Source organism: Primulina eburnea, chromosome 11, assembly GCF_022965805.1.
Source record: "Primulina eburnea isolate SZY01 chromosome 11, ASM2296580v1, whole genome shotgun sequence".
Taxonomy (NCBI): domain Eukaryota; kingdom Viridiplantae; phylum Streptophyta; class Magnoliopsida; order Lamiales; family Gesneriaceae; genus Primulina; species Primulina eburnea.
In genome coordinates this window covers 4,556,931-4,582,058 of record NC_133111.1, presented here as the reverse complement: position 1 = coordinate 4,582,058, position 25,128 = coordinate 4,556,931, and the positions used below count along the sequence as shown (strand labels likewise).

Below are 25,128 nucleotides of genomic sequence, written 5' to 3'. Positions count from 1 at the left end.
TTCAAATTCGGTACACAAAAATATGAACAGTGTGAGAATTTTATGGAGATATTTAGCGCATTTATCTATAATCTTCAAATATGAACTATCTCACAAGTTAATTTGTCAGATTATTTTTCGAATCGACTCATGGAAAATATTAAGTTTGTGTCTAAATTATTTTTTACTCTAAAAATACTATTTTTTGTTAGTCATACCATAAATAAATATTTTGTTATAATATCTATATTAATGTAAGTGAAAATGTTGAAATTATTAAAAATATTATATATTTACGTCTAAAATATTATATGTTTTTATAATTATATTAAAAAAAATTATATAATACACGTTGAGCAGAAATCAAATATTATATTTTCGAATGATCCGTTAGAGACAAAGAGACCTCTCTCAATATTCAATGAGTGCCATTTTTGATTTGCCATGTTTAAAAAAAAATAACGGTGCTTAAGAGTAAACCTCCCCCGACAGCGGTCCACCTCGGCGATCCGGCTGCCTGTCACTGTCATTAATTCTAAATTCCAAATTCGTAAGCCGTAAAACCCGCCCGGTACCTTCTGCACCGCCGGCCATCCCTCCGCGACTCTTCATTACCTCTCCTTTAGCCTGCATACGCTTACTTTGCTTGCGGTTTTAGGGATATACACTCGCTCTTCCGGGTATACAGAAATGTCCGTGGGCGGCGGCGACACGACGTGGGTGGGAAAGAAACCACTGAGAAGAGTGGGTGGAATATCCGATGCCCGATCCATCGCCGCCGATCTAGGATTCTCCGTGCCTCCGCCTCCATCACAGGTCCTTATACTTTCATAAGATTGTTTACGATTTTCAAATTGGCATTGTTGTGAATTGCGATACTCGCAGTGTTATGAACTTATGGATCTTGTATTTTGTTTTTGTGTATTTGTTGGATTAGGAAGATATGCTGAACTTGTCAACTGGTTCCGGAGAGAAGGGGGATGACTTGATTAGGATTTTGAGAGAGTTAACTGCTGTGCATCGAAAAATTACGGATCTGCAAGTCGATTGAAACTTTAGCTCGGATCACCACTATCCTGAAAGATGTAATTTTGAACAAGGTAATGTATCATAGTGAATGTTGTTGCACGTTTGCTTCGTGTCTTGATTAGAAGTTTGAAATGGAGATCTACGCATCTTTGAGAATATTTAAGTGAGTGTTTTAAATCTCTGTTCTCATTAGAGAATAGACTAAACAGATTTTATTTCACCCATTTTGAGAGACAGTTGGTGCTGTCATAGCTATGGTCTAGTGTGGAATTTTGAGAATAAAACTTCATATTTCTCATATCATTCTGCATGATACATACACGTTTAAATAGAGAAGAAAGCTTCAATCACTTCCTCAAATCAAGAACAAAAGATAAGGAAAAAATATTCAATCTAGGAAAAAACTAAAAAAGAAAAACACTAATTAGATGGGGATGTGATTATGTGAATAGTTATTATCCTAATATCCTTATTTTTGGAAAGAATAAATCTTAGCCGATCCCTATAAATCAAGGCAGATTTGGACAATGAATCAATGAACCTAAATGAAATAACACAGATATAAGAGAGGGAACGTGGGATTTTAATGTGGGCTGGATATCACATGATAACATATCCTATCCGAGTTTTTAGGAGGGTCATAATAACATAGTTTACAGTAAAGTGATTAAAGCAACTTGAATTTGTGTGGCAAATATTATAATGAGAATTTAAGAGGTAAAATATAACTGTCCTAAATTGATATAATCTTTTTTCATCCTGCTGTGAAGGAAAAAATCTATATTGTTTACGCCCTTTTATGGTAATTCATACACAAGAGTCTTGTGCTTATATACTCTCTCCTCAGGATAGGATTATAGCTCGCCTCCAACAACCTTAATCCTTAGATTGCATTCCTGTGGAAGCTGAGTATCAGGTATGTTCTTCGTTGAGACAATCAAAAGCTGGTATGTTCTTCGTTGAGACAATCAAAAGCTCCCAGTCATTTGCATGTGAAAGCGCCCATTCAAGTTCGACTTATTTTATAGAAATCAAATCATTACATATATGCATGAGTATAGAGAACACACCTGGCAGAATTTATCCTTCAAGGTTCGTAAGTTGTAACTATTGAGGCTGGCCTTGGGATCGTTCTGAATGTCTACTAGGATATGAATGACTTATAAATTTTGCTTTGAAACAACAATCACCACTCTCCACTTATAATTTCGATTCTTATGATTTTGTTCCTAATTTGTACAGAAACAATTCTCAGAATTGCTTATGAAGGCAGCAAGTGATTATGGTGCCTCGACGGCTTCCACTGCTGATTTTCAATGGACCCAGAACTTTAAGGAACCACCCAGAGTATGGGGGTAGGTTAACTGAGCATCCCACAATTTTGCTTTACCAGTTTAAAAATATGGTCATTATCTATTGAGCAGGGTGAAATGGATGAGCAGGGTCGGGTGCTCCACCGGATCAAATCAAAAATTTATAGTGTTGTTTAGGAAATTGAACAAGGTAAATGGCTTCCACTGTGACCTGCAAACAATGAAAGGAACTCGTGAATGGGCGCCAGAGGGGTGTCCGGTGTGACCACTCCGATACTTAAGTCAGCAGGGTTGTCAAGGAAGAAAACTTGAGTAAATATGTATGAATGCTTGTGAATGAAGAGATTCTAGACCCTGTAAATGACAATTATACCTGTTATTTATAGGAGGGGAAGCTAGGGTTACCTTGATGCGCGTGCTCACCTACTACTTGTACCCTCGGACGTTGACGGCCTGTCGGGTCCCTTTCTTCCCGATAGCTTCGTGGGTACTCCAAGAATAAGGGACGTTGACTGCATGTCCAGTCCCTTTCTTCTCAATATTTTCGGGGATACGTTCAGGCTAAAGACGTTGACTTCCCGCCCAGTCTCTTTCTTCCCTATAATCTATAAGATCCTCTAAGTAAGTTACTCGGGTATTGAGCCCTCGGCTTTAGCATGAAAGCCCGGTCCCTAGCTGCCCGGGAGGTAAGTAAATACCCGGCTATGCATGAAGTGCCCAGTCGTGTAGGTAATAATCGCCCTCTTGGTTTCTATACGGGCTACCCAATGAAACTTCCTGGGTCATCCATGACCCGGGCCCTTATAGGGGTATCACCACCCATCCCTAAAATAGTCGGGCTAGAGTCTCACTCGCTGTCCCGATTGGTGCGAAATAATTCATGGTGTATGATAGCATCGGAGCCTTCAAATATCCCGTAGAGGAGATGTCACGCCTGGATGATTTGTCTCCCGGACCCGAATGAATTGTTATCCAGCCTCCCTGAATTTCGCATTCGTTACAATGAGATGCACCCAAAATTAATTCCTACTAGAAAACGCTCCACATCTCGAGAAATGGATAAGTTTGACACCTCGACAGCTGTGCACGCCTTTTCACCTCCCGGCACAATTTCCAAAACTTATCTCAACCGTTCAGGCATCTTGAAGATCAACGGTCATTATTAATTTGTTCTTATCATAAATAGTGCCTTACCGATCCGCCATCATACCAGCAAAGTGTTGTTAGAAAGATATAATGGCAGGTGCTAGCGATCCCAGCGTCTCCGATCTGGCAGAAGAGTTCATGAATGCGTCTACGGAGAGACAAAAAACGGAAATAGAAGAGGTCTTTCACAAGATTCTTGCCTTCTGGGAGGCACTGCAGGAGTTACAACTTCTCTACTACTGTGGTGAGGCTAATACTCCCCGGCTGCTGGCGAAATTGGAGAAGTATCGGGAGTACCTACATATTTCCGAGTTGGGGGATCCTTTTGAAGAGGATCACATGTACGAACTGATGCTCTGTAAAGAGAGGAACACTCTCAACGATATCACTGACACCAAGAGCTACGAAGGAAGGGCTACACGAGAAGTGAGACGTTGGATGTATCTGTGGAAAGCCTTCGTAGAGGAGGCATATTTCGATGTAATCCGAAATAATTTCTTTAAATAAAATTATTATCCGAGTTTACTGTCTTTGTACTATTTTATCTGATGCATATCTCACGGGCTGCACAACTCCAATGACAAGATTAACTAATAATAAGTAACAACCGGAGACGTGAGGATTTCGTATTTCTAACAAAAAGGATGCCCGAGCTCCGCATCTCTCGGGTTTCGGAGGGAATACCGAGGCCCCATCTTTCTCAAGTCTTATCGAAAAGACCTAGGGATGCGACATCTCGGGCGTAAAAAACGTTGATTCGTACTGATTAGTGCATTAATGACACACGTCTATTCCACCCAACTATCGCCATCGTTTATCATTTTGAGAAGAATTATTTAGGATACCTTAATTTGTTCGATTCAAGTATATCCGCCGGGCTTAAAAGTAGCATGCCGGGGCGTCGTATCTCCCGGGCTTGCAATAATATGCCGGGGCCTCGAACCTCCCGGTCTTAAGATAAAATGCTGGGGCCTTAAACCTCCCGGATTCAAGAGAAAATACCGGGGCCTTAAACCTCCCGGACTCAAGAGAAAATGCCGGGGCCTTAAACCTCCCGGACTCAATACAAATGTTACCCCGCTTACCTGGATGTCCCGATTGTTATGATGACAGGTGTCAGCCCTAATTCCTTCCTGGAGACGCTTCGTATTTCGGGAAATGAATAAGTCTGACACATCGATAATCGCGTATGTCTTTCTTCTTCTGACGACTAGTACTTTAGTACCTCGATATTCGTAACAATCTCTTCGCCTACCTCAATAATGAATGCTACGTGCTTATAAATACAGGAAGGCAATGGGAGGTAAGAAATAACACCTTCGACATGGCAAGTTCGAGCGAATCTACGGTCTGCAGTGGCATATACGTCCCAGCGCCCAATACCCTACATCCTCATATGGAGGATCTGAGGAGGACCATTGAGGAGTTGGTCCTGTCGAAGGTGATGTCCACTTGGCATAAGATTCAAGATCTTAATGCCACGCTCCAGGAGGGTTTGGCCTTCACTCGGGCACAAAGAGCGGTGGCGAGGAGGTATAAACGGGAGCTCGAAGTGAACCATGTTGCAGAGCTAGCTACTGATGAAGTCCTGCTTCATGCGATGCTGCTGAAGGAAGGGCGTCAACTGGAAAAGATTTCATCCTCTGAGTCCTTTAACATCGTCCAGTCTCCTGAACTAACCCACTGGATCCACGAGTGGCAGGATGTCGTAGGTGTACTAATAATTGGTGCTAGGCATGAGCGATTCCTTTATGAATAAAATCTGTTTATTTGTTTCATTTTCTTCTTCGCACGTTAATCAATGATGAACCGAATATAATTCGTAAATCTGCGATTGGATCATCCAGAACAAAAATCTCACCTACTTTAAATAAAGTATTAGAGCTCTGTTTGGAATAAAATACCGGGGCTTTAAATTTCCCGGACTGAAAATAACGTGCCGGGGTCTTAAACCTCCCGGACTTAAAATAATGTGCCGGGGTCTCAAACCTCCCGGACTTACTCACGTGGTATCAGGATGATATACAACTCATCATTAAAACTTTCACCGAATGAGAGCGTTCCGTATTCCCAGATGTATCAGTCGGGCGCCTTGGTAACAGTCAATGCCCCTTCACCTTCTTAGCACAATTTTCAAGGAATATCCTGACTGCCCACGTGTTTAGATTCGATGGTTTCAATTAACTCCTGCTCTTAAACAACAAAGGAAACGCTTCGACTGGTTGGGACCCTTTGACTTCCCCATACTGAGAGACGCTTGTCTATAAATAAAACGGTAGCAAACCACAAGGTGATTATTAATTCGGTATGTCTAGTTCAAGCGGATCTAGTGCTTGCAGCAGTATTCACGTCTTGGTGACGGATGCCATGCGTCCTCGTCTAGAGGAGCTGAAGAGAAGGCTCGAGCAGCGCGTATGGGTGAAGGTCATGGCTGTGCGGGACAAAGTTCACGATCTGGACTTTTCCTACCGTAACGGTCTCGTCCCTACTCGGGCACAAAGAGCAAGAGCGAGGAAGTATGTCCGAGAATTTGCAGTGGCCCGAGTTACAGACTTGGTTACTGATCATGTTCTGCTACATATGATGCTTCGGAAGGAGTGGCATCAGCTGGAGAAGATAAGGACTTATGAGTCTTTTGTCAATCTTCGTATTCACGAGTTAACCAACTGGATAACTGAGTGGCAAGATGAAGTATCTGCAAGAATTAACATTATAACAACTCGCCGATGTTCTATGTAGTGAATATTTTTATTGACGTACATTGTCTTTTTACTATCTGCAAACAGACTTCTTTGCCGATTCACGCGTACTAAAACAACAACTACACGATAATCCCTAAAAACTAGGTTCTTCATACTCGAACATAAGATCTTTATAACATACCCATTCAAAACATACCTCCGAGATCCGATACCTTCAAAACTCAGAACATAAAAATGCCGGGGCCTTAAACCTCCCGGGCTCAATATAAATGCCGGGGCCTTAAACCTCCCGGGCTTAAGATAAAATGCCGGGGCTGTAAACCTCCCGAACCTCCCGGGGCTTAAAATAAAATGCCGGGGCCTTAAACCTCCCGGGCTTAAAGTAAAAATGCCGGGGCCTTAAACCTCCCGGGCTTAAAGTAAGATAACACTTCGTACCCCTAGGTGATTGACGCAGGGTTAAAATGATATGGGCCCTACTGAACAACCGCCACAGTCGATTCGCATTCCGAGTAGATAAGCCATCATGACGCCTCGATCTGCGTAGCCGTCCTTTCATTCTGCCCGTTGTGATTTCTGGGGCGCATCGAGACCGCACACGTGTTTTCAGTCGACGGTCCAGATCGTCCTTCATCCCTTATATATAGCAACCCTAGGGTTTTCCAAAAATCACTTTCAAATCACCATTCTCGGCGAAGCCCTTGCAAATTCTTTTCTCGCAGTTTCCGGCATTCAAAGTTTTCTTGCTTCGACGATCTTCCACCGCACTTGTAAGTTTTCTCTTTCCATCATGTCTAACTCTACTTCCTCCACCTCCGGGGCTAATGCACGAGGCTCGGCGGGGTATGAATCTACTGCTCTTCGTTCTGATTCGTCTCCTTCTCCCACTTCTCGCCGCCCTTCTACCCATACCGCCAGAAAACCTATAAGCTTGAAACCCCCATCTTCTTCTAGACCCTCTAAACCCTCTTCTTCGGGTCTTTCCCGGATCCCTAAAAAAGACAAGGGTAAAGGCAAGGTCCGAGCTTCCGACCGTCCTTCCACCGAGATCCCAGAGATTCCCTGGTTTTCTTCTCTGCAAAGCGCCTTGCGTCCAGGAGCAGAGGAGGAACTTCGAACCCTAGGGGCCTGATACCCCTATAAGGGCCCGGGTCATGGATGACCCAGGAAGTTTCATTGGGTAGCCCGTATAGAAACCAAGAGGGCGATTATTACCTACACGACTGGGCACTTCATGCATAGCCGGGTATTTACTTACCTCCCGGGCAGCTAGGGACCGGGCTTTCATGCTAAAGCCGAGGGCTCGATACCCGAGTAACTTACTTAGAGGATCTTATAGATTATAGGGAAGAAAGCGACTGGGCGGGAAGTCAACGTCTTTAGCCTGAACGTATCCCCGAAAATATTGAGAAGAAAGGGACTGGACATGCAGTCAACGTCCCTTATTCTTGGAGTACCCACGAAGCTATCGGGAAGAAAGGGACCCGACAGGCCGTCAACGTCCGAGGGTACAAGTAGTAGGTGAGCACGCGCATCAAGGTAACCCTAGCTTCCCCTCCTATAAATAACAGGTATAATTGTCATTTACAGGGTCTAGAATCTCTTCATTCGCAAGCATTCATACATATTTACTCAAGTTTTCTTCCTTGACAACCCTGCTGACTTAAGCATCGGAGTGGTCACGCCGGACACCCCTCCGGCGCCCATTCACGAGTTCCTTTCATTGTTTGCAGGTCACAGTGGAAGCCATTTACCTTGTTCAATTTCCTAAACAACACTATAAATTTTTGATTTGATCCGGTGGAGCACCCGACCCTGCTCATCCATTTCATCCGGATCGTATCATTGGCGCCGTCTGTGGGAAATTGAGACGAAAGCGTTGATATGGCTCACACGAGGAAGACTAACCAAAATAATTCCCGGGTTCAAGGAGCCGATGCAAATCATTCAAGACAAGAGGATGCTCCCCCTGATCTTATTACTATGACTCCAGCGGAGTTGGATAAGCGTATTAATGAAGCCGTAGAGAATAATTCCCGGGTTCACAGGGGCACGACCAGTACACCAAGAGGTCGAGAGTCCACCTTGGAGCTCCCGGCCACAGTACCTAATGCTCGAGTAGACTCAAGAAACAACCCGAGAAACGATATGGGTAGGAAGAGGGAGCCAGAACCCGAGAAGAGGAGCCCTTCGTCCCCTGCTGCTGGACTGATTAAGATGATATCGGGAGGATCTACCGATGGGGATTCAAATCGGGCCAGGAAATCAAGAAGTAGGCAGGAGTGTCTGGAGGTGGAAGGATCTAGGAGGAACGAGGCCGTGATCAGCTTTGGCCCGGAAGACCTAAAGGGAATAAACATGCCCCACAATGATGCTTTGGTTATCCAAGCCCGGGTGGCCAATTACGACATTCTGAGAGTCTTTGTGGATTCCGGCAGTTCAGTCAATGTGATTTTCAAAGATGCCTTAGTGCAGATGGATTTGCAAGGGTTTAAGTTGGAAGTTGTGGAGACTGCCCTTTTTGGTTTTGCTGGACATGCGGTTTATCCGGAGGGAGAAATTGTTCTGCCGCTCACTCTAGGCTCCCGGGACATCAAGAAAACGGTCATGACCACCTTCACAGTGGTGGACTCCCCATCATCTTACAATATCATTCTGGGGAGGCCGGCCATGAATGAGTTGAGGGCAGTAGCATCTACTTATCATCAAAAGATCAAATTTCCAGTGGGAAGCCAGGTGGGAGAAGTTCGTGGAGATCAACCCTCTTCCCGAAAATGTTATGTGGAAGGTATCTGGGCAGATCAAGGCAAGTCGAGAAAGGAGGGGAAGAAAGCCAGGGTGGAGGAAATTTGGAAGGGCGGAGTGGAGAAAGGAGAAGTCCACTTTGTGGCAGAGGAAGAGCAGGAAGCTGTGGAGATAGGACCAGGCCAACAGATCCGGGTGGCCCGAGACCTCGATATATCCACCCGGGTCAGTTTACTTAAATGTTTAAAGACTAATATTCATGTGTTTGCCTGGTCCCAGCAGGAACTAACTGGGATTTCACCCCTGATATCTGAGCATTAATTAAACATTCTCCCGGGAGCTCACCCGATCAAACAGAAGAAGAGACACTTTGGTCCCGAGAAAGACAAAGTTATTGATGAACAGGTGAAAGAGTTGCTGCAAGCCGGCCACATCCGGGAGATACAATTTCCTACCTGGCTCTCGAATGTGGTGCTGGTACCCAAAGCCGCCGGGAAATGGAGGATGTGTGTTGATTTCCGGGACCAAAATAAAGCCTGTCCAAAAGATCATTACCCATTGCCCCGGATTGATCAGTTTGTGGATTCCACCTCAGGCTTCGAACTGCTCAGTTTCATGGATGCCTATCAGGGATATCATCAAATTCCTTTGGCAAAAAATGATCAAGAAAAGGCCAGCTTTAACACCTCGGGAGGTACATTTTGTTATGTTGTGATGCCTTTCGGGTTAAAAAATGCAGGGGCCACATATCAGCGTTTAATGGATAAAGTCTTTGAGAAGCAGCTGGGAAGGAATCTGGAGGTTTATGTGGATGATATTCTGGGAAAGTCGAAGGAGGTGATGGATTTTATTGCTGATTTGGAAGAAACCTTTACCACTTTGACATCTTATGGAGTCAAGCTCAATCCTGCTAAATGTATTTTCGGAGTCAAGAGCTGTAAGTTCTTGGGCTTTATAGTGACAGAGCGGGGAATCGAGGTCAACCAAGAAAAAGTGAAGTCCGTCTTATGTATGCCTTCTCCCCGATCTGTCAAAGAAGTGCAGAAGCTGACCGGGAGGATTGCCTCTCTATCTCGGTTTATATCTCGGTCAGCCCACAGAAGTTATCCTTTCTTTCAGGTTCTCAGAAAAGCCCAAAAGTTCGGATGGGATGACAAGTGCGAGCAGGCTTTCCAAGATCTTAAAAAGCATCTGGCCGAGCTCCCAGTTCTGGTAAAGCCTGAACCCGGGGATAAGTTGTTTGTCTATTTATCTACTACTGAATATGCTGTCAGCTCTGTCTTAATAAAGGAAGAAGGCTCGGATCAAAAGCCTGTCTATTATGTCAGTCACGCTCTAAGAGGTCCCGAGCTGCGGTATAGTGAAGTGGAGAAGATGGCCCTGGCTTTAGTTGTGACTGCCCGGAAATTGCGGCCTTACAATTCTCGGTGCTATGCTGACACACACCATGCCTGGTGCAAAATCCATTTTTCTCGGGTTGGGACAGCTGATGACTGGGAACCGGATCCCTACTGCATTCCTGCACTTCTCTTTCACGGATAATTTTCAGAGGCACATGCGGGGAAAAGTGCCCTGGATTACCCCGCCGTGGTCCTCTCTCCTCGGGCTTAGGTGCCCGGTCCCCTCTTTCCTTCCTGATGGCTTCCCTCTTTTGTTTCTGGGCTTCCTCCATGTTGATATACTTCTCTGCCCGAGACAGCAAATCCTCAAAGTCTTCAGGCACTTTTTTCGTTAATGACTTGAAAAACTCACTCTCTTTTAAGCCTTGAGTGAAGGCAGTAGTTTTTGTCTCTGCAGCACAAGTAGGCACATCCAAAGCCACTTTGTTAAACCTCTTGATATACATCCTCAAACTTTCCTCCGGCCCCTGTCTCACCTCGAACAAACTGAAAGCAGTTTTCTTATACTTCTTACTGCTGCTGAAATGGTGTAAGAAGGCTTTCTGAAAATCCTCAAATGATTTAATACTCAATGGAGCCAACCCATCAAACCATCTCTGAGCTGAGTCCACCAGCGTAGTCAAAAACACTTTACACTTGATCCTATCGGTGTAACAGTGCAGCATAGCCATATTCTCGAACCTGGCCAAGTGTTCTTCCGGGTCCTCGTTTCCATCATACGCCCTTACTTTAGCAGATTTAAAGTTTCCAGGAAGAGGTTCCCGAATAATTGCCTCGGCAAACGGGCGTCCCTTGACAAACGCTCGAGAAGTTCCACGATTTTCCAGCTGTCCTTCCAAGACTTTCATTTTCTGTTTTAACTCCAACATCTCCTCGACTATCGTTGGTGACTTAGATCCAGCAGAGGATTCCTCCACTTCTCCCCTCTTCTCCTCCTCCCTCAATTCCTGCTGCTGCTGCTGCTCTTTTTCTGGTTCCTTCTCGAGTGGTATATCATGGTGGGAAGCTTCCCGCCTAGCCATAGCTTTCTCTACGGCTTCATTAATACGCTTATCCAACTCCGCTGGAGTCATAGTAATAAGATCAGGGGGAGCATCCTCTTGTCTTGAATGATTTGCGTCGGCTCCTTGAACCCGGGAATTATTCTGGTTAGTCTTCCTCGTGTGAGCCATATCAACGCCCTAGTCTCAATTTCCCACAGACGGCGCCAATGATACGATCCGGATGAAATGGATGAGCAGGGTCGGATGCTCCACCGGATCAAATCAAAAATTTATAGTGTTGTTTAGGAAATTGAACAAGGTAAATGGCTTCCACTGTGACCTGCAAACAATGAAAGGAACTCGTGAATGCTTGCGAATGAAGAGATTCTAGACCCTGTAAATGCTTAAGTCAGCAGGGTTGTCAAGGAAGAAAACTTGAGTAAATATGTATGAATGCTTGCGAATGAAGAGATTCTAGACCCTGTAAATGACAATTATACATGTTATTTATAGGAGGGGAAGCTAGGGTTACCTTGATGCGCGTGCTCACCTACTACTTGTAGTGACCCGTGCCAGGATCACCTACTAAGCAAGAACTTAAGCATGCACTTTACTTAATAACAGTAATCAGAGATAACAGCGGAAAAGTCAACAAAATAATGGTTATACAACCCAATCGAAGTCTAGAATAACTCAAAATAGAATATCCAATACAACCAATCGAATCAAAACAATACCGATAAACTAAACCAACCAGCTACTCAACGTCCTCCTCCTGCTCTTCCTGAGCTGTCCAACCTGAGGCCTGCCCCGTGGGAATGGGGTGTCCAAGAATAAACAAAACCGAGGACGTGAGCGATAAGAACGCCCAGTACAAAAGTATGAGTATACAGACCTATATGAAATGCACATGCTATGATCATGATACCGGGGTAGTCAAGAAACAGGAGTCACAAAAGGATCTCAACAATGCTCAGTCTAGAGGCGCCAAGTGGATAGTGCCGCGCGGTACACCTCTGGGTCACTGCATCCACTACAAGACGGACGTGGACCTAAAATGTCCCGGACCACCGAAGCCCTCCCGACCCGTCGGCCACTGTGTACTCTCGGTGTCCATGCGTCCACAAGACAGGGCTGAGCGGTCCCAAGATATATAGCTTATCTCGAAAGAGATACAGCTCAACAGCAAAGGCTATCTCGAAGAAGATACGGCTCAACGTGAAATGCAACGTGCAGTAATAAACGTGACATAATGGCATGCGTCAAATGACATATATCAATGCACCACATAATCATGCAACACATATATGAATGTATACTCAACCAGGATATCTCGGATAGTACTTTCGTACCTCTATCACAGCAATCCTAATCCACTGGAACAACCAGACAACAGGTCTAATCCAAGCCTATTCATCAAGTGAAAACCATCACTAAACTTATCTACCAGACTTAACTAGATAATCCTGAGATAAATACTGATAAAATTCCAAACCTTCGTCCGTCGCTAGCCCGCTGATGCCGCTAGCTCCCAACTAGAGCACAGCTCTGCTACAAGACCAGCAGCTCCCCGCTAGTGCCCAAATCTCGGAACAAGACTAGAACCTGTCAGAAACGACTGAAATGCTATGGAATTCTCTGAATTGGCGAGTCAAAATGAGGAAATCCGACCACTATTTATAGGCCATGTTCGGATCCTCCGAACACCACTTCGGAACGTCCGAACTCTACGTGTCCATTGGCTCTTGACAGCTCATGATCGGATCCTCCGATCATACACTTCGGACCGTCCGAACTTGCACGTGTCCAGCTGCTCTTGACACCTCATGATCGGATCCACCGAACCTACACTTCGGACCTTCCGAACTCTTCGGTGCTTCCGAACCAACTTCAGACCTTCCGATCATGATTAATCACCATTAGTCCGTTAATTACCCAATTTGGAATTCGGGCTACTACACTACTTGTACCCTCGGACGTTGACGGCCTGTCGGGTCCCTTTCTTCCCGATACCTTCGTGGGTACTCCAAGAATAAGGGACGTTGACTGCATGTCCAGTCTCTTTCTTCTCAATATTTTCGGGGATACGTTCAGGCTAAAGACGTTGACTTCCCGCCCAGTCGCTTTCTTCCGTATAATCTATAAGATCCTCTAAGTAAGTTACTCGGGTATGGAGCCCTCGGCTTTAGCATGAAAGCCCGGTCCCTAGCTGCCCGGGAGGTAAGTAAATACCCGGCTATGCATGAAGTGCCCAGTCGTGTAGGTAATAATCGCCCTCTTGGTTTCTATACGGGCTACCCAATGAAACTTCCTGGGTCATCCATGACCCGGGCCCTTATAGGGGTATCAATCCTTATTTTTGGAAAGAATAAATCTTAGCCGATCCCTATAAATCAAGGCAGATTTGGACAATGAATCAATGAACCTAAATGAAATAACACAGATATAAGAGAGGGAACGTGGGATTTTAATGTGGGCTGGATATCACATGATAACATATCCTATCCGAGTTTTTAGGAGGGTCATAATAACATAGTTTACAGTAAAGTGATTAAAGCAACTTGAATTTGTGTGGCAAATATTATAATGAGAATTTAAGAGGTAAAATATAACTGTCCTAAATTGATATAATCTTTTTTCATCCTGCTGTGAAGGAAAAAATCTATATTGTTTACGCCCTTTTATGGTAATTCATACACAAGAGTCTTGTGCTTATATACTCTCTCCTCAGGATAGGATTATAGCTCGCCTCCAACAACCTTAATCCTTAGATTGCATTCCTGTGGAAGCTGAGTATCAGGTATGTTCTTCGTTGAGACAATCAAAAGCTGGTATGTTCTTCGTTGAGACAATCAAAAGCTCCCAGTCATTTGCATGTGAAAGCGCCCATTCAAGTTCGACTTATTTTATAGAAATCAAATCATTACATATATGCATGAGTATAGAGAACACACCTGGCAGAATTTATCCTTCAAGGTTCGTAAGTTGTAACTATTGAGGCTGGCCTTGGGATCGTTCTGAATGTCTACTAGGATATGAATGACTTATAAATTTTGCTTTGAAACAACAATCACCACTCTCCACTTATAATTTTGATTCTTATGATTTTGTTCCTAATTTGTACAGAAACAATTCTCCGAATTGCTTATGAAGGCAGCAAGTGATTATGGTGCCTTGACGGCTTCCACTGCTGATTTTCAATGGACCCAGAACTTTAAGGAACCACCCAGAGTATGGGGGGTAGGTTAACTGAGCATCCCACAATTTTGCTTTACCGGAGTTTAAAAATATGGTCATTATCTATTGAGAATGTAAGCTACAAGAGTTTAACTTACACCCTTGCTTGACCCTGTGTTGCCTTATGATTTAGGAAATGCTCCATCCTATTCCTGCCGCATTGGCATCTTGCACTCGTTTCTTTGAAGCCAAGACGGTTATGAGGGAGTCCTTTGCCAAGCTTCAAACCCTGAGAGTTGGTACTCCCTCTCAAAGAGTGATGGTAGAGTCCGATTGTGTGCCCCACCTTGGAGAACTTAATCAAGTTTTGGTGATTTAGCAGTTAAAAGCCTAGAAGGGGACAATGTTGCCGGCAAAGCCGTGGAATCTAATTATATAGGTAGTGATTCTGATTATGTTGAGGGCGCAAGCCACAGGAGATTGTGGTGGCCTCCATCTGTTAAAGAAACTGGAGTCTGATCAATTGCAACAGAACTTTGAGTGCAGGTTGTTCATTCTTTAATATTTTTTTTTTGAAATTTACTCTCAAATGCTAATGCATCCGTGTGTCGTCTTAGGTAACGTGCTGTGTTCCACCTTTGGGTTAATCGGTTGGTTACCGATTTGTGTTCTCTGTGCCGTTGGATTCCACTATTTTCAGTACTCCCTTGTTTTCAATTTCTTTTTCTTTTTTTTTCAATTGTTACATTGGAAATTGTATTATCCAGCGATTATCTATAAAAAAAATTACTTAAAAAAATTCAACTGTCTAAATACCATCTGAGCACCGCCTAGGCGGCCGAGACGGTCGGTGACTGTCCCGCCATCACTTTCCGCAATTTACAACATTTTAGAAAATCAAACAGTTGCAGCGATGTAGTTTGTTTAAAAAGAAATTCAAATAATTTCTGAATAGATTCCTATTTTTTTAATTTTAATTTCAACAATAAAATACAAATAAAAGAATATTAAATGGAGTGAGAGGAAAAAACAGAATAAATAAACTATTAAATATTTGGATGAAAATATACTATAGCTAAGCATATGTGTATATATATATATATATATATATATATATAAATGCTCTCCATCATTTTATTTGAATTGAAGGGAGCATGATTTTTTTAATTGAATAAGATTGAGTGAACGGACATTTTAGTTTTTTTCATTCTGTTTTTTAGAAAAATTCAAAAAATTAAGATCACTTATTTGATATAGTTGGGACTCGAATTCTAGCTTTATTGACCATTATCTCTTGTTAGTTGATGAAGAAAATACAAATGTATGCTTTGATTTGATGAAAGAATTTGTTCATGGATAATGTTTAAATATTTTTTTAAAAAAAATTAATGATCAGGATTGTCAAATTTTCATTTTTTACTATTATGCCTTTCGATAACGATCACGTTGAAATAAGGCAAAAATTTGTGTGAGACGGCCTCACGGGTCGTATTTGTGAGATAATCTCTTATTTGGGTCACCATGAAAAAGTATTACTTTTTATGTTAAGACTATTACTTTTTATGTTAAGAGTATTACTTTTTATTATGAATATGGGTAGGATTGATCCTTCTCACAGATTATGATCCGTAAGACGGTCTCACATGATACCACTCTTGAAATAAAATGTTTGGTTGTAAATATATCATGTCCTAAAGCTCATTTTAGATATCAACCAGCGGGCGCAAACAAGAAAGGAAATTTGATTTTGGCGTAAACAAGAAAGGAAATTTGCTATGTTTACTTTTTTAAACACTTTTGATCGTGTATTTTTCAGATTTCAGTCGATTGTCTTAATTATTTTGGTTATCATCGTTTTCTTAATTATTTTGATAATCTAATACATCTTTGGTAAATCTAATACGACATCACTACACTCCAATGTAACAGTGACATCCGTACAAATACATTAACACTCAAATGAAAAAGAACTAAAACCGTCAAAATTTGAAAGACAAGGTCACAGAACATAAATTTGATAACATAAAAACCAAAATTTTAACATAAAAAAATAAATATAAAAGACAAAAAAATACAATTTTCCAATTCATTTATTTTCTTTTGTTCATTTTTAAATCGTGGAAAATTTAAAAAAAAAATTCCTACTCACCATTGTCAGCCAATGAAAGTACAACAGAATCGAATTATATATATGTTTATATTAAATTCAAGCCCCAAATGAAGAAAGAAAAAAATAACACAATGTCCAAACGATCCACAAATCACACACAACATAAATCTAAAATTTCTTTATAAACAGAAGGCAAGCATAGAAAACGCAGTAACAAACTGAGATTTGGGCACACTGCGGCAAGTTGAAAGACGCGCATTTCAATTTGCAACCTCCTCTTCTTCCTCATCGTCCTCATATTGTTCATCAGCTGTAGCATCCTGGTACTGCTGATACTCAGCCACAAGATCGTTCATATTACTCTCTGCCTCGGTAAACTCCATTTCATCCATTCCCTCGCCAGTGTACCAATGCAAGAAAGCTTTACGCCTGAACATGGCAGTAAATTGCTCACTAACACGCCTGAACATCTCCTGGATTGAAGTAGAGTTTCCAATGAAAGTAGATGCCATTTTCAGGCCCTTAGGAGGGACGTCACAAACACTAGACTTAACATTGTTTGGAATCCATTCGACAAAGTATGAGGAATTCTTGTTTTGGACGTTAATCATCTGTTCATCGACCTCTTTGGTGCTCATCTTGCCACGGAACATGGCTGAGGCAGTCAGATAGCGACCATGACGTGGGTCAGCAGCGCACATCATATTCTTGGAATCCCACATTTGCTGAGTCAGTTCGGGGACTGTGAGAGCACGGTACTGTTGGGAGCCTCTGGAGGTTAAAGGTGCAAACCCAACCATGAAGAAATGAAGACGGGGGAATGGAATGAGATTAACAGCAAGTTTCCTTAGGTCGGAGTTCAGCTGCCCTGGGAAGCGGAGACAGCAAGTGACACCACTCATGGTAGCTGATATTAGGTGGTTGAGATCTCCAACTGAAAATTCACATAGCCAATGTTAACTACATTAGAAACACTATAGGTGATATTAGGTGGTTGAGATCTCCAACTGAAAAATCACATAGCCAATGTTGATTACATCAGCAACACTACGCTGGCAAATAAAAACATTGTACAATCAATTAGTCATAATTAGGGTGTGTCTATGGGTGGTGCTTTCCCCACCCTTGGATGGATGGTGGGAAGATGAACCGGTGTAGCATCCCCCAAATTCCAGATCCTAACTGATTTTGGCACAAGATATAATAACACAAGCATGTGCTGATGTGCAGACCCAACAAAGAGGGACGAGAAAAAAAGTCCCCCTTCCCAAACTTAAGTCTTGGGTCAAAGTAGAAGTACACGGATAAAGAAATGAATGAATGTGCTCACATGAAGGGGTGGAGAGCTTGAGAGTACGGAAGCAAATATCATAGAGAGCTTCATTATCCAAAACCATGCATTCATCAGCATTCTCCACAAGTTGATGGACAGAAAGGGTGGCATTGTATGGCTCAACAACAGTGTCCGATACCTTTGGCGAAGGAAAGACCGAAAATGTCAACATCATGCGGTCTGGATACTCCTCTCTTATCTTGGAAATCAGAAGAGTGCCCATACCAGATCCAGTGCCTCCCCCAAGAGAATGACAAACCTGAAATCCTGTGAATAAAATACTTAAACGTTACACAATCATGGGCAATCACTTTCACAACCGCCTAAAAAACAGAAAACCGCGAAGACCCGGTATAAAATTGAGTTTAGTAAAAATAAAAAAAAAACCCCCAAAATAAAAGAATAGGATGGCAATCTGTAGAAAAAAAAGAAGTGTTTATTTACCCGAGAAATGTAAGTAAAATCTACCACAAAACTACAGCAAAAACCAAAAAAAACAGTTAGTTAAGAAATGCTTCAATTAAATGAGAATACAGGAATTCTGGAGTTAGGCCAACACAGCTACAATTTCAACAAAGAGCGAGATTACATCAGATCAAGTGCATAAACAGCGTACCGCAGAATCACATACGCACACAACTTAAAATAACGCTTAAACAACAAACAACCATAACGAAAAAACACAACCAAAGCAACTTAAACGCATAAAGCGCGTTGCAACACTAGGGTTATAAAAAAAATCATTAAACCACGGTCATTTATATCATTTATAAGGAGATCTTCCAACAAAAGCATAGACCTGTCCAAACAAAACCAAAGCCAAAATCAAAATCAAACCTTGTAAGCAGTCACAATTCTCAGCCTCTTTGCGAACAACATCCAGGACGGAATCAATCAATTCCGCTCCCTCGGTGTAATGCCCCTTGGCCCAATTGTTCCCGGCACCAGACTGACCAAAAACAAAATTATCAGGCCTGAAGATCTGTCCAAAAGGACCAGATCTGACGGAATCCATAGTACCAGGCTCAAGGTCCATGAGGACGGCACGGGGTACGTATCTTCCACCGCTTGCCTCATTGTAGTAAACATTGAGGCGCTCGAGCTGTATGTCGGAATCCCCGCTGTATCTTCCAGCCTGATCGATGCCGTGCTCGTCGCAGATCACCTCCCAGAACTTGGCGCCGATCTGGTTTCCGCATTGACCACCTTGGATGTGCAGGATTTCTCTCATATTCACGGATCGGTTGCAGAATATGGAGAAGGAGAAATGGAAAATGGCGAGTTTGTTTCAGTAGATTGGGAGGAGCGGATGAGAGGAAATGGAGAGGGACCTGCACAGACAACTTTTAGCTAGGGTGGGATTTACGAATTAATTATTTATTTTAAAATAATTATTATTGTAAATACTAAATAGCCCTTTCTCCTTTTTGTTGATAATAATATTATTATTAAATAATAATATTATTATCATTATTATTAAATACATGAAGATGGTAAGACCACAAATCTAATTGTCGCTGGCGTAAAGATGAACCTTATTTTTAATGTATGCACACAACGAACCACGAAGATTTGTGATACATGTATTTTATTTGCGTCATTCATAAAAAAATATTAATTTTATTGTAATTATGGACAATATCAATTCGTTTCTCTAATAACGATTTGAGTGAGTCTCATGTGAGACCATCTCACACAAGTTTTTGTCTAACAATTTATGAGAATATCTCATAAATAATCTATTATATATATACATAATTTTTTATTATGTGCATCAACCATAGGAAAAAATAAAATATGGTATTTTTATATGAAATTGTCATCAAATGATAAATAAAAAATAGGCAGAAATTTGTGTGAGACGATCTCGTGGATCGTATTTTGTGAGACAGATATCTTATTTGGATCATCCATGAAAATGTATTACTTTTTATGCTAAAAATATTACTTTTTATTATGAATATCGATATGATTGACTTGACTTACAAATAAAAATCGATGAAACCATTTAACAAAAAACTTACTCAAAAAAAATAAGAGTCTTAACATTTTCGTAATTTAACATGACAAAAAAAATGAGTGATTGAAATTATTAATTTGTTTAATCTTTTTGATTGTGATTAAAAAAAAATTAAGAAAAAATCATAAATTTTTAAAACTTCATTAAATTAATTAATAATAAGTTGGAGAAGACATTGATTTATTTACAAAATAATTATTCTTTTAAATTGAAAAATCACTAATAAATAATTAATAAATTATTTCTCTTTGATGATTTATCGGAAGCTGCTGTGGCGTGTAACGGTCTTCCGACGATTTTGCGGCGATTGGCGGTGAGAAATGCATGGAGTCCACAACTTCTGTCCTTCCTTTTTCCGCCCAAAATTCCTTGGAGGTCGGGACCCCTCGCATTCCAACGTTGTCCATAATCTCCAGAGCTACTTCGTTGATACAGAGGAGAAATTATTGAATTGGAGAGCGAACTCAGACTTCTGTGAAGTTCGCCCATTGTTCTAAGGTAAATTGTTGTTCAAAGGAAATGCATGGGATATGATTGAAAATAAAGTGCATAACAAAATCAACCACGGCCTTGAGAAATTGACTGTTGCTGAAAAATCTATGTATAAATGGAAGGCTATGTGACTGAGATAAATTAATGTTGGTGGATTATTTTTTTTTATGCGATTTTAATTTTAATAAATGAGTAAAGGGCCATGTTGTTGAGTGCAATTCAATTATTTTGTGCCAAAACTAATTTTTCGAAATATTATATATGAGAATTTAAATTTATGATAGTTGTTTTGAGTTTGTGTATTTGAAATACTGAAATGAAAATTATTCATGAAGAATGTACGCAGTGCAGATTTCTAATCATCCAAGGAATTCATTCCCCATTTTATTTGGTCGAACTATCGTTTTTACACTCAAATCTTTCCTATTTATTCATCAACAGGTGCCAAGATGGTCAATCAGGGTTACATGGTGGATTTAAACAAACCACTTGTTTTTCAGGTTAGATGCACGACCTGTTACAGTTTTCCTCGCGTAGCATCAGTATATTTTTGTTGATATTATTCAACATTACCAGTGCCATCGAATGGCTAGATCATAAGGAAATAATGGAACTTGGATGATGAATTAATTATGCGCTAATAGGTTGGCCGTCTTGGAGAAGCTTATGATGAATGGGTTCACCAACCTATAGTGAGCAAGGAAACCCCGAGATTTTTTGCCAACGGTGTTTTTGAGGTATCTTGTGAATTTTTGCATTATATGAGTCTGTACAGCATTTAGATTTTATAAGCTGTTCTTTCCTTGTTATTACGGCAGCCATTTCTTGCTCAAGAGCAACATAATTTCATTAAGGATGTATATCAGAAACCAACCAATATTTCTGGAATCAGATTTGATATCTTTAATATTAAAATTAATCTTCGATATTCTTTGATTGTGATTTAGCTGTGTTGAAAATTTACATATTTTTTTTTTATAAAGGGGTGAGAACTGAATCCTAAATAAAAATATATTATTAGATTTGCGATACTCTATGCACTGCATATGGATGTAATCTGTGGCCTTACCACGTTAATCCCGTGTTAGCGTTGCATTCTCTTTTCATTTTATTACTACTATTTAAAATTCAACGATATGTTTTGGATTAGATGTTGCAACTGAGGTCTAATATTATAATTAATAAGATCAATATTGAGTAATCAAAATGAATATATTTCGATTACTTGGAACAGTTCATGACTCGTACTCCTTGGTGGACGATTCCTACGGTCTGGCTACCAGTTGTGTGCTGGTTAATCTCATTATCCGTGAAGAATAGCCTTCCTCCATATCATCTAGCAATGTCATTAATTGCCGGTGTCTGCTTTTGGACATTGCTTGAGTACGCCTTGCATCGATTTTTATTCCACATTAAAACAACTGGCTATTGGTTAGTCAGTTTTCTTACATTACCCTATCGCTTTTTACTGTCAAAATGAAGCAAGAAGTTTTGATGGTTTGAAAATTTCACGCAGGGGAAACACAATTCATTACCTCCTCCATGGATGCCATCACAAGCACCCAATGGATGGACTCCGACTTGTTTTCCCTCCAGCTGCTACTGGAATTTTACTTGTGCCTGTACGTATGCAAAACACGCCAAAAATATCCAATTTTTCTTACTTTATAGCATTTTTCCCTTTATAATCCTTGTATCTGTTATATATATCAGTTGTGGAATGTGATTAAGCTTCTAGCGCCTGCATCTTGTGCCCCTGCATTTCTTGCCGGCGCCCTACTAGGATATGTTATATATGATTGCACTCATTACTACTTGCATTATGGAAAACCATCCAAAGGAGTTCCTCACGATCTCAAGGTAAAGCAACATTAGGCAAGAATCATGTCGAGCCCATAAATTTCAAATTTTCTAATCAAAATGTTATTTATTTGTCCCATAATTATAGTCGAGAGACAATTTTAGCCCTTTATGCATACAATTAAAGACCTTTTTTCCCCAAAAGACGAGCTAATGGAAGGTGGCCCAGTACACGCTCTTGCATATATCAGTCGGAGACAGATGCATACTAATTGAAACTAATGTCCAATTAGTGTATATGCTTGAAATTGTGTATTTGGTAAGATAGGCTCGCACATAGTAACCAGGACCTCCATAATGTAATAATGATGGGAATTTCTTCCCTAGGATTTGAACTTATGACTGTCTGATACCAAGTTAGAAATCACCTTTAGAAGCTTGAGCTTAGGAGAGATGATTTAGTAATGGTATTTATACTCTTAACGTAGAATTTGGCACATTTAAGTAATAATGACTAAATTAATTGTTGGAATATCATCACTCCCACTAAAATTGGTACTCTCATAAATGCTTTAGATTATAATTCACATTGAATGGACAATGTTTAAGTAGATAGTAAATTCTACCATTTTATTGAGACGAGTTCGGGTACTTGAAGTGTTCAAACTTGTTCTGATAGATCCGTCTCGAATAGAAATATTTATTTGAAGAATAATTTATCGATCGAATGGTAATTTTTGTAGAGACATCACATGAACCATCACTTCAAGATTCAAGATAAGGGATTCGGAATCACTTCAGCTTTCTGGGACAGGATATTTGGAACACTTCCTCCCAAACCTGCTAAGAAAAGTAGTTGATTTCAGGGAAAGCTTTGAATTAATTTTTTTCTCTGAACCGGAGGTAACCGAGTCGGACTAACAAACATAGCATTGATTTCTACTTGAGGAATTTAGCTCAGGCTGTAGATTTTTTGTTTTCTTAGTCTTATCTCTTCCATTCTTTCGCTGTCTCAACTATAATCACCATAGTAATTATAGGTTAAAGGTTCATTAGATTTTATACCTTTTTTTTTGTTATTAAACTATTGAGAGATTGATTTAATGTAAAATAAACACAGACGGTTACAAAGAGCGTTTCTAGGCATTTTTTAAAATCATAATCTATATGGCGGATGAAATGTTGGTGACAAGAAATTATGGTGATTTTGGATGCACAATATCTATCTGAAAAACATACTTCGGTTTACAAGTGTTTTTTAAAGTTTCTATTGTTTTTTTATAGTGTTTGGATTCTATAATTAAAATAATATCTTATCTGAGTATTTTTTAGTGATTAGTTTTCATGCGGTTAAAAGGTATAAATGTTTCAAACAATCTAAATATGTTGAAATATTTAAAGTTTGAAATAGATATATTCGAGCTCGAATCGCGTAAGATAAGGGTTGTTCCCAAGAGCAATTCTTACATGATTTGAAATCTATTAACATGAAAGCAAATATAATCCCTTCATCATTTCTTAAATATAATCTATTAAAAAATGAGTAGGTCTCTTGTAAGACGATCTCACGAATTTTTATCTGTGAGACGGGTCAACTGTGTCGATATTCACTATAAAAAGTAATATTCTTAGCATAAAAAGTAATATTTTTTCATGGATCACCCAAATACGTCTCACAAAATACGACCCGTGAGACCGTCTCACACAAATTTTTGTCTTGACAAATTATATTCTAGCTCCATAAAAAAATTCAAAATTATCTTATCCAACCATTTCTTACATGATTTGAAATCCACCTTAACAATTTTATTTACTCGATATAAAAATAAAAAATACATTTTATTTTCTCCAAACATTCCAGTCCCAAAATAGATTTCAAAAATGCGATCTTGGACATTTTTCGTGTCAATTTCATGTCAAAAGAGATGGAGAAATAACTCATTCAATTTACTTTTGACATGTAGACCAGCAGACCAATATTCTTTTCTAGATAAATGTAAGTCACTTTTATGGGTGGTGTGACATGAATAACACTGAAGGTGTTCGCATACAAGTTTTGTTGGTGAAAAAATGTGACAGAAGACTGTGGGCTGAAAAGGACATTTGGAATCAAAACCACGTGCAGACAGCTGCGCCACAACGTGACTTCCAGCAAGGGCACGTATCCCTTGTGGGATCCGTTTTCGGATTTAGCTCTTCTTTTGTTTTCACTCGCTCTGTTAAAAACTCTACTTCGTGGTCCATGTATTAGGCCAACTCAAGGTGTATAATCCAACCGAACTGGGTAGGATATAGTAAAAGTTTAAGGTTTTAATTTGATTCGAATTAAATATATTGGAGTTCGAACTTGATTCAAAACTCAAATATTTTAATTTTGCTCGAGTTTGACTCAAATGAATTTCGAGTTCGCGTTCAGCTTGAAATGTTCGAAACTATCTGCGAACTATTGTTCGGATATTAAGGTTGAGAACGAAGGTTCGAATGTCTTAGATACTTGAAATGGATGTATACTTAATACATAATAATATTATCGAGGCTCAGGAACTATCAATAATTTTTTTTTTGGCTCAATTTCAGCTCGGATAAATTCGTTTCGAATACTGAATACAAATCAGATATTTATCAAGTCGACTTAGAAAAGCTCGCGAACCGGCTCAATTCATTTACAACTCTAGATCAACCTAACCTGACATCAAATATATCAACTTTGAGACCTGTTCATAGTTCATCTTTAATTCATTGGTTATATTTTTATTTAATTTCAAAAATATCTTAGTTCAGTATTTGGAATATTAGATTTAACACCTAATACAGATCCACTTAGGGGTGATTAGGTAGGTTTTATTTAATTATTTTATTGATTTATGTACAACTAATAACTAACAGGTATTTAAATCTA

General features: G+C 40.3%; 2 protein-coding genes and 1 long non-coding RNA gene across 5 annotated transcripts; 2 read left to right on the top strand and 1 right to left on the bottom strand.

Moving 5' to 3' along the window:
* The first annotated feature begins 415 nt into the window (after positions 1–415).
* On the top strand, positions 416–15,255 carry LOC140804774 (uncharacterized). 3 transcript variants are annotated; one of them, XR_012112199.1, is made up of 5 exons: positions 416–795; positions 917–1,079; positions 1,861–1,924; positions 2,251–2,363; positions 14,668–15,255. It is a non-coding gene; the product is annotated as an uncharacterized lncRNA (long non-coding RNA). The 3 variants fall into 3 exon arrangements; XR_012112198.1 differs by having other exon boundaries at positions 1,856–1,924; XR_012112200.1 differs by lacking the exons at positions 2,251–2,363; positions 14,668–15,255 and adding an exon at positions 1,991–2,225 and having other exon boundaries at positions 1,856–1,959.
* Positions 15,256–16,636: 1,381 nt separating this feature from the next.
* LOC140804349 (tubulin beta-7 chain) lies at positions 16,637–19,270 on the bottom strand. The gene is made up of 3 exons (XM_073160304.1): positions 18,755–19,270; positions 17,915–18,184; positions 16,637–17,518 (listed from the first exon to the last, which is right to left on the bottom strand). The coding sequence occupies exons 1-3, from the start codon at positions 19,146–19,148 to the stop codon at positions 16,845–16,847; spliced, it is 1,338 nt and encodes a 445-aa protein (XP_073016405.1). The 5' UTR covers positions 19,149–19,270; the 3' UTR covers positions 16,637–16,844.
* Positions 19,271–20,197: 927 nt separating this feature from the next.
* LOC140804701 (dihydroceramide fatty acyl 2-hydroxylase FAH2-like) lies at positions 20,198–23,434 on the top strand. The gene is made up of 7 exons (XM_073160795.1): positions 20,198–20,435; positions 20,871–20,929; positions 21,074–21,166; positions 21,664–21,860; positions 21,946–22,051; positions 22,143–22,289; positions 22,973–23,434. The coding sequence occupies exons 2-7, from the start codon at positions 20,879–20,881 to the stop codon at positions 23,087–23,089; spliced, it is 711 nt and encodes a 236-aa protein (XP_073016896.1). The 5' UTR covers positions 20,198–20,435; positions 20,871–20,878; the 3' UTR covers positions 23,090–23,434.
* The last annotated feature ends 1,694 nt before the right edge of the window (positions 23,435–25,128 follow it).